The following is an 18886-nucleotide window of genomic DNA, read 5'->3' on the forward strand; positions in this document are numbered from 1 at the left end:
TTGAGTCACGTCGAGGTCATTGGTGATTACGCCACGTTTTTTGGTTGACGAGAAGTCAGGGAACGAACATGGGGTCCACACGGCATGAGCAGGGCTCGTATCACACCGCTGGCGCAGCTCGCCTTCCTCGTCATCCCATGCGGGTAAAGGGGTGTCCGACTCGTAGTCGACCACCTCCACATCCTCAACGAGGTCAATCGTCATTGATAGCGTGCGCAAAACGCGACGCTCGTGCTCATTGAGCCTAGGATTTACATCCCCCGGTGCTGCGGACGCCGTGCGGAGACGAAGTTGGGCTCTGGCCGTGTTCGCTGTCAGAACCAGCGAGACTTGGTTACCTCCGTGTCGTTGACACAGGGCAACGACACGGGGCTTTGATCAAGGAAGTCGTTTTATTCCATTTCAGTTGCAGTGTCTAGCGGACACGCGAGCCTCGTTGAAACAATAATCAATTGGAACTGTAAATGATTTCAATCTTAATGGGGGACGGTGTAACGGAGTTTCACGTACCCTGGTAACAGGGTGGGTGTCGCACGAGATGTACATGGTGTGACTGCACCCAAACAAGAATACGGTATGTGACTAGGAAGCCAGTAGTTATGCGTGTATTAAGATTTACTATATATATTTAGCATATTTAGGAAACGCTCACCTTTTAACATTAGGATAAAAATGTAAAAAAATCAGTTTAGAATTTAAACCGAAAATGTCGATTAGCCTAGGGAAGGCAATAATCACTCTTGGAGTAAGTGGATTGCGATCCGCTAACTCATACTTGGTTTTTGTAAAGCACGAAAGGTTGGTGACCTACAGTACGCTTATTCAAGCTTTTTGCTACGGCAGCCCAGCTGCAACAAGGCACAAAGTATCATTTGGCGCGCTACCTTTTGTCGGTTCCGACAGAAGGACGATCTGGAAATTTCTTCCATTTTCTGACAGTCAAATTGCTATGAGAAAAAAAACGACGCGTATTCATGTTTGACACCACCGACACGCATGAGTGCTATATCTAAGCATTGAGAGGAAAGTGTAGACAGATAATGCACAAATATTTGACTTTTGCTGGAAATCATTCATGTGTCGAGAATGTCAAGTATGGCAAGAGCTGTAGCTGGTGTATTCGTAACGACACAGAGTTAGAAATAAAAATGTTTATGGAATGTTGGCTGTTGACACATTTGGTAAATCTTCTTGTAGGAACGAAGAATGCCAAACGAGCGCTAAGACCGTGAAACTCTGGCTATTGGCTCTCATATCCCTGGTACGATAGGGGCTTGAACGACACATGAAGTAGTGACTCCCGTAGTATGTAAATGTTTATCTTCGAATGGAAGAGCTCCATGCTCACAGAAATTCTGATATTTTTCAGACCTGGTCGTCAAAATGACGGTGAGTGCTACTCAGTCCCAAAAGCCAGCCATTTACCTTGCAGCGAATATTTTTCCTCTAGACGAGTCTGCATCAACTAACTGACAGGCAGTGGGTTCAGGATTATTACTTTTATCAGGTGTACTTACCCCTCACACCGTTGGCTCAATTGTATTCGATATAATTCGAAAAAAATACGATGTCACTTTGGACTTGATGTAACTGTGAGTGTCTATATCGAGAAGAATGATTAATGCTGAAGAAGGGAAGTCCAAGATGTGTTTGGAATGCCCGCACGTCAACATCATAAAAAATTCAAAAATTTAAGTTCAGGGAACGAGTGTATGTAAGGATGGCCCCAGATACTAATAACTTCAAGATTTATGTTTTTGAACCAAGAAGAGCAAACTAACTGTGTAAGTTAACCAGAAGTACTCGATTTCGTTCCTGATAAATGCGCATTAAACATGTTTTTAAGCAGACACCGAGAGACGACGCTTCCCTGCATAGCAGCTCTATTGTGTTTGGTGGTACTTGTAGTTAGTTCCACGACGCGGACGTGAAAAGACTGTAAATTCTGCAAGAATGGAAACTGAAATGTATAACCTGCTATCGAAAACATCAGGCAGACTTGACAAGATACTGTCTATCTTAGATCCAATGAAATCAGGGGACTGGCTATCATAAGGCTTTATCCGGTAATCGCTTGCCCCTAAGCACTTACCAACTTTGAAAATGCAAGATAGCAAACGCCTCAACAAGGAGTTGCTAGAGAAACAGATGTCTATCACTGTTAGGCAGCTGATGTAGAGCGTTCTGGTCTATGTTAGGCGAGATGGCAAGAGTATCTTACTTTGAATATCGTTGATAGCTATAAACTTTGATCTGGACAAGCCTTTGAAGTGCCATGAGCGAGATTAGATCGTCATACATTGTATTTGGGCAAATGGGGTGTTTCCAGCTTAAACGTTTTAAAGCGATATATGTCGCGGACGTACGCACCGCCTAACCAGGCGACTTATGGCGTTCAATGTAATTGTCTACCCGTCCAGATAGAAGAATGCCGGCGGACTATGTTCACAAGATAGAAATCTATTCGCTGGGATGTTGTCTGATCCTCTCCTAAAAGCGGCAACGATTTCCATTTTCATAGAGGATCTCTGAACGGGTGCGATTCATACCGAGATCTCTACGAACGTGGTGTGTGTCGCATTCAACGCAGATTCCAATGTTTGTTTTGCAATAGCAAGATGGGTTGCTGAAATTGTAAGCTTTTCAAGCGCACCTGAGCTGATGGGCATTAGCCATGCTGAGTAGCTCTGCGATTTTAGCAGATATCTCATTTGTGGTGATGCAAAATATCTGTGCCTTGGCTGCCTCCATTTCTCTTGGCTAAAAGATACGAAGTGTTGTCTTTCATGCAAGGGCGGACGTTGACTTCTTCAGCGGAAACGTTAGGCCGCCCACTAATTTAGTGAAATGGAATATGCTCAAAATCGGAGCAACGACCTCTATGAAAGTTGGGGCTCAGGGCCAGAATAATAGTAGTTAACATCCGCGTCGCGGAGTCTGTAGAAAGCCCTGATAGATTTAAAATAAGTGTGCAATTATGTATGAGCCCCCACTATACATACGGTCGACAATACACGGAGGTCATATGCGAAATTGATATTCGCACGTTTTGCGATGTGAACACTTGTCAATTCCCGACGAGTGCGTCGAATGTTTACGCAATGTTTGAGGCGATTGGCAGCGTGACGTTAAATTATGACTGGTTAGTGCTCCACCAGGGACAAATTCGCGGCACCAAACATTTTTGAGATTTAGTTGACCCACGGATCGTGGCGTTCCGGTCGCCATATTTGATCGTACCTCGATTCGTTCTAATACGAGATAATGTCCCGCCAAGAAGCAGAATCGGGTGAGGCATTAGCGCAAATCGCATTAATTTTCGTGGAGTATATAAGACTGTCCAAAAATGAACGCGACGGAACTGGAGGTGCCTACGGGGAGCAAAGTGGTTCAGTGTTTGTAATGAAAAGAACGATTGTATGCCGTGGTGTCCAGAGTGAATCTCTGATAGGATAGTAACGAGCATCTGTGCTCTCTTCTCTCCTGTGTCAGGCCCGGTGGAGAGTAGAAGAATTTTGGTGTTACTGGTTCTCGTGTCAGGTGTCGGTGCAGTAGGAGAACTACGTACCATAGAAAAGCTGCTTTAGGCAATTTGATTCTGTTCTCCGTTTCAAATGGGATTGTGGTAGAGACGTATTGTAGTCAGCAAGGGATTTGTTAGGGCTTTTTAAAATTTAAGGATTTTTATAGTTTGGTTATTCTCAAAAACAGCTATATGGTGTCAGAGGATTCCGCATCCAACGCACACCGGATATAGTCTAGGGTCATATTGCCCAGAACTGCCGAGTCGGCAACAGACACAGAGTGCTCATTCAAATAACCACGGACGGTATAAAGGTCATCGATTTGAACACTCCCAAAGGTAAAAAACGGGAGCAACCAGTAGAGGCGGGGCGCCCTACTGGGTCCAAGAAGAGTACAGTGGACGCTGTGGATGCACATAACTTTGGCCCCAAGCATGATGCACATGCAGTTTCCACTATGAGTGATGGGAGTGTCAGGCAAAATGTGCATTTGATTGTCCAAAACGTTTTTGCAGATGATTTTGATAAACCACTTCGAGCTTTAATTGACACTGGTGTAACCAAGTGATATCGTGGTGTATGATTGCTCTCCATGTCCACAGAACAAGCCCAAGAAGACGAAAGTAAAGACACAACTGGAGGTGGAGCAGTCAGGAATCAAAAATTACTGTCTCCTTTGCTATCGACATGGAAGTCATGATCGACGGTAGTATGAAGAATACTGAGATCAGAGACAACGACTCATCCCGTGAGAATAATAGAAAGGCCGCCAAGCAGTGATACCCCAAGGGCTGTCAAATGCTCCAGCAACATTCATTCGTCTTGTGACGCAGTTGTTCAGGCCCCACCAGGCGTATACACAAACATACTTCGACGACATCTTCGTTCCACAGTCGTGCGGGGCACGGAAGGACAATGAGGATAACCATATCGTACATATTATAGCGGTGCTCGAGTGCACGCGCACGAATGTGCTGTTTGCCAATGCAGATGGTCGGCGCTGAAAAATACTCTTTATAGGGTGCTTCATTGGGAAGCGTTGCCTTCGAGAGGATCCCGCTAAGGTCAAGGTTTTTGTGGACTGGCCGGTCCCAAAGAACCAAAAGGACTGGCGCGAATGGCTTGGCCTCGCCCACTTTTGCACAAATAAAGCGTTATTTAGGCGGAATTGACACTGCCATTGCTGAATGTCCGAAAGAAGGATGTGTAAAGGTGTTGGGACACCGAGCATCGAGAGGCTTTTGACAGAGTCAAAGACAGCCTCTTACATAAATACTGGCGTTGCCGGACCCCGATCGTCCTTGTAGTGCCGTCTGTGACGCTTCGGACTTTGCCATCGGCTGTGCACTGCTGCTAGCAGACGCCGAGGGTCGAGATCGGGTGATCAAGTTCGAATCTCGCCAGCTTAAGGCTGCGCAGAGGAACTACCCAGTCCATGACAAGTAATTTCTTGCGATAAAGTATGTACTTGTCAAATTCAGGGTGCACCTGCTTGGCTCAAAGCCGTTTGTGATCTACACAGATCATGCGACCTTACGCAGTCGCCTCACCTCTTCCAGAGGCTGGCTAGGTTGCTCTCATTCGTTGCAGAATCTAAAGAATGTTTTGGCTGATGCGTTGTCACGCAGATTGAACTACGAGCATGCTCATGTCACGACGGTGACGTCGTCAGTGACGGATTTGATCCGCGCCGCATACGCGGGTGACAGTATGTGTGTTGCGCTGCTACAGGCTGTCAGGGGCAAGGAGTATGTAAACTCGGACAAAAAGCTGTCGGTGCGTTTGCGCGTACGGTTACACCGATATTTGTCAGGTAACGGGTTGCTGTATTATAGATTAGACGAATACACCACAAATTGTGGTTCCTCATGATGGGGAATCGAAATACCTTATCCACTATGAGGCTCTCGACAGGTCATCTTGGTCGTGAGAAGACGTATAGGGTGAGTTGCCACTACTTGTGGCCCTAGCCGTACAAGTGGATAAGCACATATATGTGCACGTGTGATCCGTGTCAGAAGGTGAAACCCTCTCCGAAGCGGCAACGCCACTGGCCGATTTACCGGCACCCTCCGGATTTGGCAGTCCATGAGTATGGACTTTGTGTTTGGCCTGTCGAAAGACTCGGCGGGCGACACGGGTGTGGTAATCTTTGTGGACCGTTTGAGCAAGATGGCTCATCTTGCGGCAGTGCTGGACTCCATCGACAGTGTGGGCACAGCGATGCTGTTTGTCGATCGTGTCTTTCGACAACATAGACTCCTGGGGTCCATTGCCTCTGATAGATACCCGCGCTTCAATGGGAAGTTATGGTCTACAATATTTAGGGTGCTGGGCATATGTCAACAGTGGACCATCGGCAGACCGATGGTCATACTGAGCGCGTGAATCGCGTCGTTAAAGACGTTCTTCGCAGCATCTGCACTGAGACGCCGAAGCGCTGGATCGCCATGCAGTCACTCGTACACTTTTCTCTAAACATTGTAGTGCATGCATCTACCGGCTACACGCCATTCTACGTGAACGGGGCTTGTTACTCCTGGCGACCCGCTGACGTCGCCATCCCATGGCTCAGGGCTTGGTGGGAGACGAATAGCCAAGCGACTAGCTGATGTCTGCCCCCTCACCGTGCCGAAAGAAGTCGGAGACTTCCTGTCTGCCAGACTGAGTGTCTTACGACAGTTCGCGATGCAATGGCTGAAGCCAAGAAATGCAGAAGGATTTGCAGACAAAAGAGGAAGGGAAATGTTAAAACCATTGAGGTCGGAGACCTAGTTCCATTAAAAGCTGAAAACCTTCCTAAACATGAAGTTTCTGCTGTTTTTAAGACAAAGCTCCATCCACGATTTTTGTACATTATAGGGCCCTGGACAAGCGAGGCCTTGCGTATACGCTGAACCTTCCGAGAAGGATGCGCACCCACCCAGTGTTTTATGTGGGCTTGCCTAGACCGTAACGGGGTCCAGCGTGAGCGAACGCGGAAGCGTTGGCGTCGGAGCAGCGCCAAAATGCGCTCGGCCACCCAGAAGTTAAACCAGCAAATGGTTCTGAGAGCGAAGTGCAACAATTCCCGTTTCCAACGGCGCAAGGCGCTCTACCGTAGTACGAAGTGACGTATTCGTCTGCTCGACGCTAGGAGCCGCTCCGACAGAGCACGATAACTCTCAATGTGAGGCAGTCGGTGCACAAAGTGCTTCAAGATCTGAAGGTCATCCGCACAATGATATGCGACCTCGGCAAGATGCTCGACGAAGTTTTGATGACGACGGACTTTGTCCTCTAAGGATCGAAGAGGACCGCGAGTCACCGAACGGCGATCGACCAAGTCATCATCACCCGCCGCCGACTCTTCTCGATGAGAATGATGGCGTCCACTACCACGTAGAACGCCTTGTGGGTCGACGTCGTCGACGGGGTTTAACCCAGTATCTTGTAAAGTGGCAAGGATACCAAATACGAGTACTCGTGGGAGTTTGAGGTGCCTTTTTGCAAAAATGCCCAGACTTCGTGGACGCTTATGATCGGAAGGATCATACCGCTTCGCGTCATCTCACGCCCCGCGCTTCTTGGCAGTAGTCCGGGAAGTCGAAGGGCCATCAGCTGAGCTCAAGCTATGGCCCTGAGCTGCTGTGGTCGTAGAATTCCTCGTGTGAGAAACCACAGAGCTCGCGGGTGCGTTATGGATGATACCATTTGTCGCAGGGCGACAAGTCGCAAGAAGTTGGCGCTCTATGCGCACATTCACTTCCTTGCGGCTTCGCTGTACGGTAGACAGCGAAGAAAGTTTCCGATGCCGCTGTACCCTTCGCTCAAAGATCTCATCATCATCTGCAGCGGTTTCGTCAGGGGTAAGCACCACAGGGATTGTCCGCAATGCGGGAATAGAAGCACCTCCTTTCTGGGCTCGAAGTCGAGCGGGGTACCACTCTGTTGGGATCTTTTGGTGTACCAAAAAGCGAACTCGCAAAGCTTTCCGCTGATCAAGCTCAGCTTGTGTAGTGGCCGGAGGCCCGACGCTTCCGGGGGAAGTGACATTATTACCAATCGCCTCGACGAGGCGCAGAGCAGCAACTGGAGGCTGCTCACAGGGCGGCTCCCATGCGCTCGTATCCACGTTCGGTCTTAGATCCTTGTGTGGAATACGGGCCGCTTGGCGGATCCCGCTTCTGAAACGAAAGACGCGATCACGCTATCGTTATGCGTCTACGTATGAGAGGTCTAAAAAACGGTGACGGTGTCCGCAAGGTTTGAGCTGGGCTCATGTCGCCCCGTTGGCGCGCCTCATCCTCCTCGTCTTTCCATACTGGGAAAAGAATATCCGACTCGTAGCCGACTCCCTCCAACTCCTCGACGAGGAATTCCGTCGCCCGGGACGGGCGCGGTGTGTTGTGCTCAGTTGCCGAGGGCTTGGGATGTGTGTCCCGTGAAGCCGCGGACTTACTGTCCGAAGATGCACCCTGTGCAGAAGAAGAGGAAGCGCTTTGCCCGCGGGCGCCCTCTCTACCAGCTAGGTTGGGTGTTTTGCATGCTGTAGACGCAGAGCCCATAGAGTGGAGAAGGTTGAAAGTTTTTCTTAAAGAACGTTAAGGTTTCTCTGACACGTGAGCCTCGTATGAGGCGACCGTTAAATGTAGATTGAGGGTATTCACAATTTTTATGGGGGAGAATGTAACGGGGTTGCACGTACCCTTGTGTGTAATTGTGTAATCACACAGCGGTGTGGCTACACCGTAACAAGAAGCCACCACGTGACAGGATTGCCGGTAGTAATTCATATTACTGTATTAATTAAATGTTGCCATATTAATTAGGTATTACGATATCAATTTGGAGAGCCTAGCGTTTTAGATCTGCCGCAACTCAATAACTAAATACAGTCTCTATTTTAAACAGAGGTGTTGGTTTGCCTTGCTTAAGATCTTAGTACTTGGAGGTAGCGGATAGCGATCCGCGGCACTCGTACTGGTTTTTGGAAAGAGCGTAAGGTCGGTGACCTTGTTTAGCTTCCTCTAAGCAAAGAGCTACGGTAGCCTCGTTGCATCTGTCTTCTCACCGACGCCTAGCTGGGGCATTTCTAAAAGCGTCTCACGAGCGCTTTCTAACAGCAGGTAAACACCTCCTGGCAAGCGATTACCGTTTCATGCACTCTCGCCATTTCCATGAAGCATTCAAGACAAACGGTAAAAAACTAATCAAGAATGCATAAATATCCCGAAGACAGGTAGCCGAGTTCTTGTTCTATCTTCACAGAGGATACAGGCTGATTAGACTTGCTGTCGGATGGACTACAAATGCTACTTAGTGCAACCTGCACAGTGGAGGCTTTCTAACGAACCGAGAACGACAACTCTATTCATAAATTTACTGTTTATACTGCCTGTCATGCGGCTGAAAGACCACATATTCAACGGACCAGAGTACTATCGACCTCATCAGTATCAATCGTTTGTAGTTTCTGAGTTGTGGTAATAGCAACAGCGTTTTGCGCAATCACACGAAAGTGCAACGTGCACGTACAAAAATACTACAAAATAGTAGTATTTTGTACGGGTAGCGTGTCTTTTTTGCACTTAAGTGTAGGCAGCATTAATTTGGGTCCATGATAACAATACAATTTCTGTACGAAGTGATACTAATTATGCGGTTAGCGTCAAAAGTCGCTTGCGGCGCTCATTACGGGTTTGATAATATTTCTCTATCCATGAAACGATGAGCTCACAGAAAATTATTCCAGGCCTCGAAGATGACATAGCCGATGCATCACCTGGACTCGAGATCGCGTCACCACTTAAGAGTGCGCTTTCGTTTAGAGAAACAGTATCACCGAAGTCAATTCAGAAAACCAAGAAACCGAAGTTTGTAAGGATGGCGACCAGTAAAGCTGAAATGCTAGCCAAGAAGAACCGCTCTATAGCTGAAATTAAGGCACCAGCCAAGCGAATAACAACAGTTGAGTGGATAGAGTATCGAATTGACCAATACATTTCAACTCGAAGAGGACAAACGGCGTCGTTGACGATTCTCGGCTTGGTGTTAATGACGTTTGGAGGTTTTTTTCTCAAAGCAGTTAGACCATCGACTGCATTAAGGGAAACGATATGGGAGGCGTGGACGTATTTAGCGGACGCGGGTTCGCACACTAGTTTGGTGGATGAAGTATGAAATGCACTAGCTTTTATCATCCGTTTCAAAATCATTGACTAAACTGATTCGATCTCTTTTGATATTTTTAATGAGTGCAGGGCTTGCGCGTTGTGGGCGTAACAATGACCCTTACTGGCATCTTGTATTTTTCTGTGATCATGGGTTTCGTCGTAGATGGCATTCGAGCGAAGATGGATATGCTGAAAAAAGGTAAATCGAAAGTTGCGGAGCAGAATCATACAGTAAGTGAGGCAGTTCATGGCTTCTTTGTCAGTACAATTCTTTATAACCCTCTTTCTACTTTCTGCAGCTTTTGCTCGGATGGTCCGACAAATCGATCTCTTTAATTCGTCAAATTTGTTTAGCCAATGCAAGCAATAAGGGTGGAGTAATAGTCGTACTCGCTGAAATTGAAAAAGAGGAGTTAGAGGCTGAGCTGGAATCACAGTTGCGTGCAAACGAACTTCTGGGTACCCGCGTCATTTTTCGAACTGGAACACCGCTACTGTCGGTCGACCTTCTGAAAGTTTCAGCTCATCGTGCTAAGAGTATCATTATCATGGCAACTTCATCAGGAGAAGCGGACCGATCCGATGCGGCGATCCTGCGCACTGTATTAAGTCTCAAGACATTACCTGAGCTTTCAGGTCACATTGTGGCAGAGTTGCGAGACATCGACAACGATCCGCTACTACGACTTGTTGGAGGAAACGATGTCGAGATCCTTGTATCGCATGACGTTATTGGCCGCTTGGTTCTCATGTCTGCTCGATCTCCTGGTCTAGCTCGAGTGTACTCCGCCCTTCTTGGCTTCGAAGGAAACGAATTCTACTTCAAAGCATGGCCTGAATGTGTTGGTGTTTTATTTAGTGGTCTTGCAGAGCGTTTTCCTGACGCAATCCCAGTAGGCATCAAGAGAAAGAATGGTGAGGTATTTATTTGTCCGGAAACAGACATGGCTGTTGAGGAAGGGGACGAGATTTTGGTTTTGGCTGAAGATGATGATACATATAAGGCGTGTCCCCCAGTTCAAATCGAGGTGGGAAGAGTTCCAGTGCCTCCAATAAAAATGTTCAGCCAAGAGCGAATTTTAATGTGCGGGTGGCGCAGAGATATTCGAGACATGATTCAACTACTTGATGCAATTGTACGGCCTGGAACTGATGTACACATGATATGTGAAGAACCAATCGCATCACGAAACAAAAGCCTGCTTGAGAGTGGCTTGGATACTCGCGCGCTTAAGAACATACGACTCGTTCACCATTTGGGCAATACGGCAATCCGTCGACAGCTGGAAAAACTTCCATGGAGCTCTTTCACTTCAATTATGATATTGTCCGATCAGTCACGCGAAACGGACATAATGCATTCCGACTCGCATTCACTGGCTTCTTTGCTCCTTATTCGAGACTTGCAAACTCGTAGCTTGAAAAGTGTCAGCGGACCAGAAGTAAAGCCAAATTTTTGTAAATGTATTAGCGAAATTCTTGATCCGCGGACACAGAGAACAATATCCACAAGTGCTACCATTTTAAAACTTTCCGAATTTATTCAATCTAATGAGCTCGTGAGCTGTATCTTGGCTATGATATCTGAAAGTCGAGACGTCCGTGTGATACTCGATGAGTTGCTTGGCCCTCATGGTGCTTCTTTCGAAGTCGAGCCTTCAACTCGATACTGTGAAGTAATTGAGAAAGTATCGTTTTGGCAATTGGCTAAACGGGCAATGACGCGAGGTGACATTTTATGTGGCTACCAAATTCGTGATGGTGAAGAGACAATTCTTAACCCAGAACACAAAGACCAAGCTCGTATATGGAGCAATGCCGATATGATTGTCATTCGAAATGCTGAAAATGCCACACATAGATCCTCGCTAAGCTGTGTCAATGCCGAAGATTTTGAGCGCACAACAAAAAGCCGACAAGTGAAAACGCACTTTTCTCGAAAACGATTACTGTCTGCTATCATTCATGACGTCGAGTTAGGTAGAAATGGTGAAACAGGTGACGACCCTGAGCGAAGTAGTGCCATGAAAGCATTGACAAGTTTCGCTGAAGATGACGAGGATGGCAACTATGATCATCATCTTTCATCCTTTTCATTTGCCAATAGACGTCCTGGTGTTCGCAGTCTTATTGCCGCTGCAAGAATGCTTGCAGATGAACTCGAACACACTGAAAGAGCCCGAAACATGGGGAACGAAAGCTGCGAGGAGGTCGATGAGGACGTTTCTGTATTTGACGTTCATAACTCGTAACTTTTCCTATCGTCGTATTTAACTTACGTTCATGTGGATCACGCTAAAAAGAGTACTTGACTTGAGTTGAGTATGCTCGAATGTTCGAGAAAACTTTCAATCTGTGGTGCCTTCTTAAAGCCACATTTGAAGTGAACATTTGTTTGACTGGGGCGCTGGCGTCAGAGATAGGTATAGACTGAGCAGGTAGCATGACAGACTCTGTTGCAGAAGAGTTTAAGGCACAAGGTAATGAGCTGTACAAGCGTGGCGATTATCAGCGCGCCATCGACAAGTATACACAGGCTATCGATGCCGCCCCTACCGTCGTAGCCTACTATGGCAACCGCGCCGCTGCTTCCTTTATGCTAGGCAAGCACAAAGACGTTGTGACAGACTGCAATCGTGCCATTGTCTTTGATCCACTTTATATCAAAGGCTATGTACGTAAAGCCAAGGCACAGCTTGCACTGGTACGAATCGACCCATGGAGATTGAAATTAGGTGGAAATTGGTTTTGATGAAGATGTTGTATTCATGAAGGGCGATAATGAAGCAGCCATGAAGACGTATCAGACAGGGTTAATGCGTGACCCAAATAACGCGACTTTAATCAATGAAAAGCGTACGCTTGAAATGGCGCTTGACAAACTACAGCGTGGCAAGGACTATATCGCAGCAGTACGTGGCTATGTGTTCAGTGCATTGAATCTCTTGTGTTGTTTCACTTACAGCACTTTTTTATAATGACTTTGATTAGGGACGATTCTCCCAGGCAGTGAGTGTTTTAGACGGTGCGGCGCAAGTGTGCTCGGGTTCGAGTCAATTAAAGTTACTGCGTGCAGAAGCGCTCATTGGTTGTGAGCGATACGACGAGGCTTTCGCTGTATTAACGCAGCTCATGCGTACAAATTCAGGCAGTCCCGAGCTTCTCTATCTGCGTGCCCTCTGTTTGTATTACCAAGGTGAATTTGCCAGCGCGATTAAGCACTTGCAACAAGCTTTGCGCTCGGATCCAGACAATTCTAAGTGTATGAAGGAAATAAAACGTATTCGCCAATTGGAGACCAGCAAAGAGGAGGCCAATAATGCATTCAAGTCGGGTAAAATGACCGAGGCTGTTGAATTGTATACTAAATGTTTGACGATCGATCCAAAAAACAAGTCGTTTAATTCAAAGATTCATTGCAACCGTGCTAATGCACTATCGCGTCTAAATCGACACGAAGAAGCTATCAAAGACTGCGATAAGGCCGTATACTATGATCATGGGTACGCTAAGGCGTATCTCCGCAAGGCAGCTTGTTTGAAAGCGCTAGGAGGCTTGGATAATTTAGAGCAGGCGTTGCGTGTCTACGATCAAGCTTCGAAACTGGTCGGTGACGATGCTCAGCGCGATATTCAGAGCAACATTCGCCAGACTAAGCTGGCTATTAAAAAAGCCAAGCGTAAGGACTATTACAAAATATTGAATGTCTCGCAGAGTGCCACCGACGCGGACATCAAAAAAGCATACAAGAAGCTAGCTCTTAAGTTCCACCCAGATCGCCACGCGGGCAAATCGGATGAGCAAAAGGCCGAGGCTGAAGCTGCTTTTAAGGATCTCGGAGAAGCCTACGCAGTGCTGTCGGATGCACAGAAGCGACAGCGTTATGACTCTGGAGTGGATCTTGAAGATCTTGACAGCGATTACGGTGGAGGTGGTATGGGTGGCGGCATGAATGGCGTTGATCCTTCGCAAATTTTCCAGGTACGACACGATTTGTTATCACTGCATCATCTCATTCGATTGTGACTAATTTATAATATTGTAGATGTTCTTTGGAGGCGGTGGTGGCATGGGCGGCATGGGTGGCATGGGTGGCATGGGTGGCATGAATGGAATGGGAGGCCAGCGTTACCATTTTGGTTAGATCAATAAAACTCTTGTTAAGTGTGCGAGCTTGGTGTTTGGATACAGATACGATTTAAGCAGTCTGTATAGAATTTTGCATCAAGACCCGCCGACACAGTGAAGAGAGAATTTCACCATGTGTCTATATCATTTCTAGAAACAATGTTCAGCATCAATTAGTCTAGCACTATTCATACGTTAAAACTGAGCTAGATATTTAGGGCTTACACATTTCATAACGAACTCTTCAAGTGAGCCATAGCTTACTTAATCGTGTGACAAGATTGACTGATGCAGTGCAGCTAAAATAACAACGTTTCACAAAAATAAATCACTTCAGCAACTTTCTGAGTGCAAGATCTCTGACGCTACGATTATAGAAACGAATGCAGGACAATTCAAAACTAGTAAAAGAATTGATCCTTTCGCCATCGGCGGAAAAAATTGCTTTATTTACGCAGTTCGGGTCCTGTTGAGCGCAGCTAAATGAGCAAGTTGACAAGGACTCAGTGATAAAAGAAATTGCTACTAATTTACTAATTCGACACGACTTCGGGTGTCAAGATCAGAAGCCTGTTATTCACTCATCACCTACACGAAATTCGGTCGCTGGCAATTACACGTGAATGCATATTGAAACAGCTTAGTGTTTCAATTCCATCCATATTTTCCGACCGCGTCATAAAATATTAACGAGCTCTGCTTGACATAGTGCCTGATAACTATTACAAATCCATGACACGCACAAGCCTTTAATGCAATCTAGTCAAGACATACATTATGTAGAAGAATTTGCTTGACCGGCTCCCTCATTAGCAGACACAGTTTTTGCTCTGCTTTGTGCAGGGTGATATCTAGTTTTAGAATTGCAATCTCAGCCAGCTCAAAAGGAACCTCGTCAATGCTGTTGAAAGTACTTGTACTATTGATATAAGGGATAGTGGCAGAAGTCATGGAAACTGCATTGCTCAGGCAATACAGATAGCAAAAGCTATTACATCGTCTTTAAAACCCGATGAATCCTCTCGTATTCTGCAAATCGTCTACGCTCAATCCGCCGATAGCCAGTGTAAATGAGACGTCCATGGGTTGACCAGATTGCAAACAACTTAGATTGAAATATCAAAAATAATAGCTAAAAGATATGCAAATTTTTAACCTCGATCAATGTGTAATCATACTAAACTTCAATAAATACCACCTTCTTCCTTATAGCTTGTGTAAGAGAATGGGACTATTCTGATGACGATCAAATCTGCTATTATTAGCACCATAGTTTTAAATTACTGTCGTATTATATCGTAATCATATATGACGGGGTATAAATACAGTCTCATTTCTTTGAAAGGTTATAAGGTAATATCCAAAGCAGTTTTTAGCTAGCAGCGTTTCAACTGACGCATCTGCCCGAAAACAGTACCGTCACTCAGGTGCTAACGTTCCCGCTCATGATTTTTATAATTCGAGTAGCAGGTTACCACGGACAAGCAGCGGTATCGTGACACGAAAAAATATTGTCAATGTTTAGCGTGCGTGGCCTCGTGCGCGCAATCTTCGATGAACAGCGGCAACTCATGCCACGACGTAAAGCGCAAAACAACGAATCGAAATGCGTGCGTAGCTGGGACAAAGGAAGTACCGAAATTGAGCCTACGTACGTACCTAAGACGTTTGAGGGCGAGTATAATGTATATTTCCATCGCAAGCCACTCGGTGTTGGGCTTGTACCTAGCTCACAGTTATATGGATCGTGGGAAGTGAGTTCTGTCCAGGATATCGAGAAAACTGATGAATGTCTTACACTAAAGGACGGAGAGAACAAGACGGATATCGTCAAAGGTGACGTGCTAATTGCCGTGAACTTTAGCTGCCGCAAAGCGCATCTGCCACGCGCGCATCTTGCCGCGTACTTACAAAAATGTTCGTGTCCAATTAGCATGACATTGCGAAACCCAGAAGTATATGGATCGCTGGATTCGCAGACTATGTCAACGGCCATGTATCCATCGTCAGTGGAGTATGATCCTGATAGTTTTATTATTAAAGTAGTGGCTAGGGCGTCATCGATGCAGTGGAAACGTTCATTAGAGCATGATTTGGCGCTAAATGCTGTAGCTGCGACGAGCGAAAAGTTTCGACTGCTGGCGCAAGCGCTGGTGAGCATGGATGTCGAAAACAATTATACAGCATCTTCAGCTGGGAAGACAAAACTTGCAGAGACTCCGGAAAGCGACAATTTTGTGTGTAATTTAGACGACAAGATCGTAGCGGACCCCATATTATCTGAGCAGGGAGAGTTTGATGTAACGTTTGATGTGAGCCCAATAGATTTAGCGTTGGCGCCGTCTACACGAATATATGGATCCGTGGAAGTGTACGATCCCAAAAGTTATGCACCCACAATACACGTTGGCGACGTCATCATGGCTGTCAATGGCTGTGCATCGATGTCGCGCCTTACTTCAGATGAAGTAATTGATGCCATTGCCGAGTTGCAAGCACCTGTTTTGCTACGTTTTCGTCGACCAGTAGCGTATCGCAAATATTTGTCATCAGTTTTCCATACAAAGAAAAAAAAGCTCTCGTCCGAATCTATTGCAAGTGCTATGTTTCCACACACAGCAGAGTACAAGAGGAGAGCTTCGAATCAAACACCGAAACAAGTGATTTTGCCTGAAGCACTCGTATCGCAAAGCTTCATCGAGCCTCCCACAACTTCTGTGTTAACGAAGAACGTTATAGCTCCTGTTGAAGATCGAGCCAGGGAGCTACGAATATTTGCAGCAAAGATCGGTGCATTGGATCAGTTTAAACTATGGGCTGGAGGTAGTAAAGGCTTCTATGGAGGACGATCTCTAGCTGGCCACCAATCTGCGTTTTTGACCGAAAAACACATGCGATTCTTGCAAAAAAATTTGCCACACTACCTCAATTGCAGTAAAATGGAGCTTGTCTATTCCACTCGTGTACATGGATGGAACTTCTTGAGTTTCTTCGATCGACTCCAGAATAAAGGGCCCACAATTTTATGTGTCCAAGACGAAGATGATAACGTCTTTGGCGCTTTTTGTTCGGCGTCATGGAAGCGTTCGAAATCCTTTTTTGGTAACGGCCGGACATTCGTATTTTCACTGAGCTCGCAAATGACCACGTATTCGTGGTCAGGAATTGACAGTTCATTCATGTATACCCAGCCTGACGCTATATTTATCGGTGGTGGCAATAAAGGTATTGCCTTATGCCTTCAGCTGGATGACAGACGCGGATTCACGCATGCTTGTACAACATTCAATTCGCCTCCGCTAGTCGATCATCAAAGCTTCCGCTGTGACACCGTCGAGGTCTGGAGCTTCTATGGGCTCAAATTGTGATAGGCAGCACACATCACAGTCTAAGACAAGCTTCAAAGGTAATATGGTTCAAAATCGTAATGAATTCAATATTTATTCTGAGCTATCACTCCTTTTCAAACCCACATGTTCGAACGAATGCTCCAGGAGTCGGTCGTAAAGGGTGGCTAGCAGACATTTGATGTGAGTCGAGAGCCGGATCGTTGATTCGTATATTAGCTTTTCCCGTGTCGAATTGATCGGCTTGCAAATTTGATAACGGTCGTTGCGACGGCGCGACTCGATTACTTACTGAAAGACCACTTTCGATCGTTTGCGAGGCCGTCAGCGCTGTATGCGATCTTGGATTTACGAGCGGCTTGGCGGATCGACCGGCATATGGCTTATTAGATATAACATCAAATCCGTGTATCGAGTTTTCTACATAGCGATCATGAGAAAAGCGATTTAAACACAGATCTGTGTCCCGAGCTTGTTGACTTAAGCCGGTCTCGCGCATTCTTTCTTCAACCGCAGTCTTTTTTATTCTATTGAGAGGACGCCGCTCATGTTTATCCCTAGTAGCCAGCCTCTCCGCATCAATCACGTGTTGATTGAGAATGTTGTACAAATGACCTTCCGAGCTTTGCTCTCGAGGTGGAAGCAGTGAATTCCGATCTTTACCGTGTTTTTGTTGCTGTGCATATCGGTTAAGCAAAAATTCCTTTTCCCGATCTTTGTCTACAAGTGTGATTTGAACAGGATCAAAAGTCCGTGTCTGAAAATACTTTTGAACTGCTAACCGCTTAGCCTCTGCTGATTCTTGCTCTACTTTGACGTCATGAAAAGCATGATACCTATCCACAAGCAAAATTCAACAATAAGCTTAAACAAACTAATCAACGCCAGTATTCAAAGTGTGTACTTGTTTGTGACAATGTTATATTCTCGTTGAGGTTGTGAAGACGTGTGAGCATTGTCAGAAGCAGAAGGCACGCTAACACCGTCGCGAGATATATTAGTAACGATGTTGTACTCACTTTCGTGTTTTGTCCGGTACGGCTGTGCGATCAATTGCTTGTTCGTGCTATCTTTTGTTTCAGGAACGATGGGTTCGTTACTGATCACATTAAAGCGCTGCATTGTTCGAAGCTGCTTAGCCTGAAGATGTACGGGATTACAAATGAGAGTACAAATCGTTTCAGCGAATATACACACCCGTCCTTTTTCGAGATTATGCATCCGTTCCAAACTCTCACGCTGCTGCTGACCAATCTCCTTATCACCATTACGGTAGCGACCGAGCACTACGTCGTACTCTCGTTCCTCACGTGATTTATCGTAACGAGTCACGTACTTTACGACCTGGTTCTGTTGCGGTTTCCACGGCAAAACGGATTTCGCTGTCTATACTAGCACAAAGGTAGCTTAGCCCGCTTCAAGGTGACAAATGACCAAAAGTTTGAATTCAAAAGGGTAAAACGTACGTGGTAATTCTGTACATCTTCAGCCCATGTATTGGCGTAAGCGATGCGATTGTTGCAATGTTTGTGTCGACGAGTTTCGCTGCAGAGACCATCCTTACTCTTCTGGGGATTCAAAATCGGCGTTTTTGAAAATTGCCCGTCCATCTCTGTCGCATTTGCCATGAAAACGATAGAGACGTCAAAGCTATGGGCATACGGAGAATCAAAGAGATTTAGCTTTCCACTCCATCATCCGGTCGAAAATAGATGTTCAAAGCGAATTCGGT

At 46.1% G+C, this 18886-nt stretch overlaps 6 protein-coding genes across 6 annotated transcripts; 4 read left to right on the top strand and 2 right to left on the bottom strand.

Moving 5' to 3' along the window:
• Nucleotides 1–1040: 1040 nt before the first annotated feature.
• On the top strand, nucleotides 1041–1473 carry PHALS_10586 (uncharacterized protein; the record flags this gene model as incomplete). Its single annotated transcript, XM_024726034.1, has 4 exons — nucleotides 1041–1135; nucleotides 1198–1261; nucleotides 1335–1389; nucleotides 1451–1473. The coding sequence occupies 4 exons, from the start codon at nucleotides 1041–1043 to the stop codon at nucleotides 1471–1473; spliced, it is 237 nt and encodes a 78-aa protein (XP_024576751.1).
• Nucleotides 1474–7721: 6248 nt separating this feature from the next.
• On the top strand, nucleotides 7722–11931 carry PHALS_10587 (ion channel; the record flags this gene model as incomplete). Its single annotated transcript, XM_024726035.1, has 5 exons — nucleotides 7722–7769; nucleotides 9173–9203; nucleotides 9259–9680; nucleotides 9767–9910; nucleotides 9979–11931. 5 exons carry the CDS (start codon nucleotides 7722–7724, stop codon nucleotides 11929–11931), a joined length of 2598 nt encoding a protein of 865 aa, XP_024576752.1.
• A 191-nt stretch (nucleotides 11932–12122) lies between these two features.
• PHALS_10588 (ion channel) lies at nucleotides 12123–13823 on the top strand (the record flags this gene model as incomplete). Its single annotated transcript, XM_024726036.1, has 4 exons — nucleotides 12123–12383; nucleotides 12454–12591; nucleotides 12671–13660; nucleotides 13725–13823. 4 exons carry the CDS (start codon nucleotides 12123–12125, stop codon nucleotides 13821–13823), a joined length of 1488 nt encoding a protein of 495 aa, XP_024576753.1.
• Nucleotides 13824–14214: 391 nt separating this feature from the next.
• On the bottom strand, nucleotides 14215–14954 carry PHALS_15440 (uncharacterized protein). Its single transcript, XM_036407438.1, has one exon. The coding sequence runs from the start codon at nucleotides 14756–14758 to the stop codon at nucleotides 14567–14569; it is 192 nt and encodes a 63-aa protein (XP_036263140.1). The 5' UTR covers nucleotides 14759–14954; the 3' UTR covers nucleotides 14215–14566.
• A 370-nt stretch (nucleotides 14955–15324) lies between these two features.
• PHALS_10589 (Oxidation resistance protein) lies at nucleotides 15325–17175 on the top strand (the record flags this gene model as incomplete). Its single annotated transcript, XM_024726039.1, has 1 exon — nucleotides 15325–17175. The coding sequence occupies one exon, from the start codon at nucleotides 15325–15327 to the stop codon at nucleotides 17173–17175; it is 1851 nt and encodes a 616-aa protein (XP_024576755.1).
• An 85-nt stretch (nucleotides 17176–17260) lies between these two features.
• Nucleotides 17261–18782, bottom strand: PHALS_10590 (uncharacterized protein; the record flags this gene model as incomplete). Its single annotated transcript, XM_024726040.1, has 4 exons — nucleotides 17261–17990; nucleotides 18059–18294; nucleotides 18352–18540; nucleotides 18621–18782. 4 exons carry the CDS (start codon nucleotides 18780–18782, stop codon nucleotides 17261–17263), a joined length of 1317 nt encoding a protein of 438 aa, XP_024576756.1.
• Between the last annotated feature and the right edge of the window lie 104 nt (nucleotides 18783–18886).

This window comes from Plasmopara halstedii, assembly GCF_900000015.1.
Source record: "Plasmopara halstedii genome assembly, contig: Scaffold_484, whole genome shotgun sequence".
NCBI lineage: Eukaryota > Oomycota > Peronosporomycetes > Peronosporales > Peronosporaceae > Plasmopara > Plasmopara halstedii.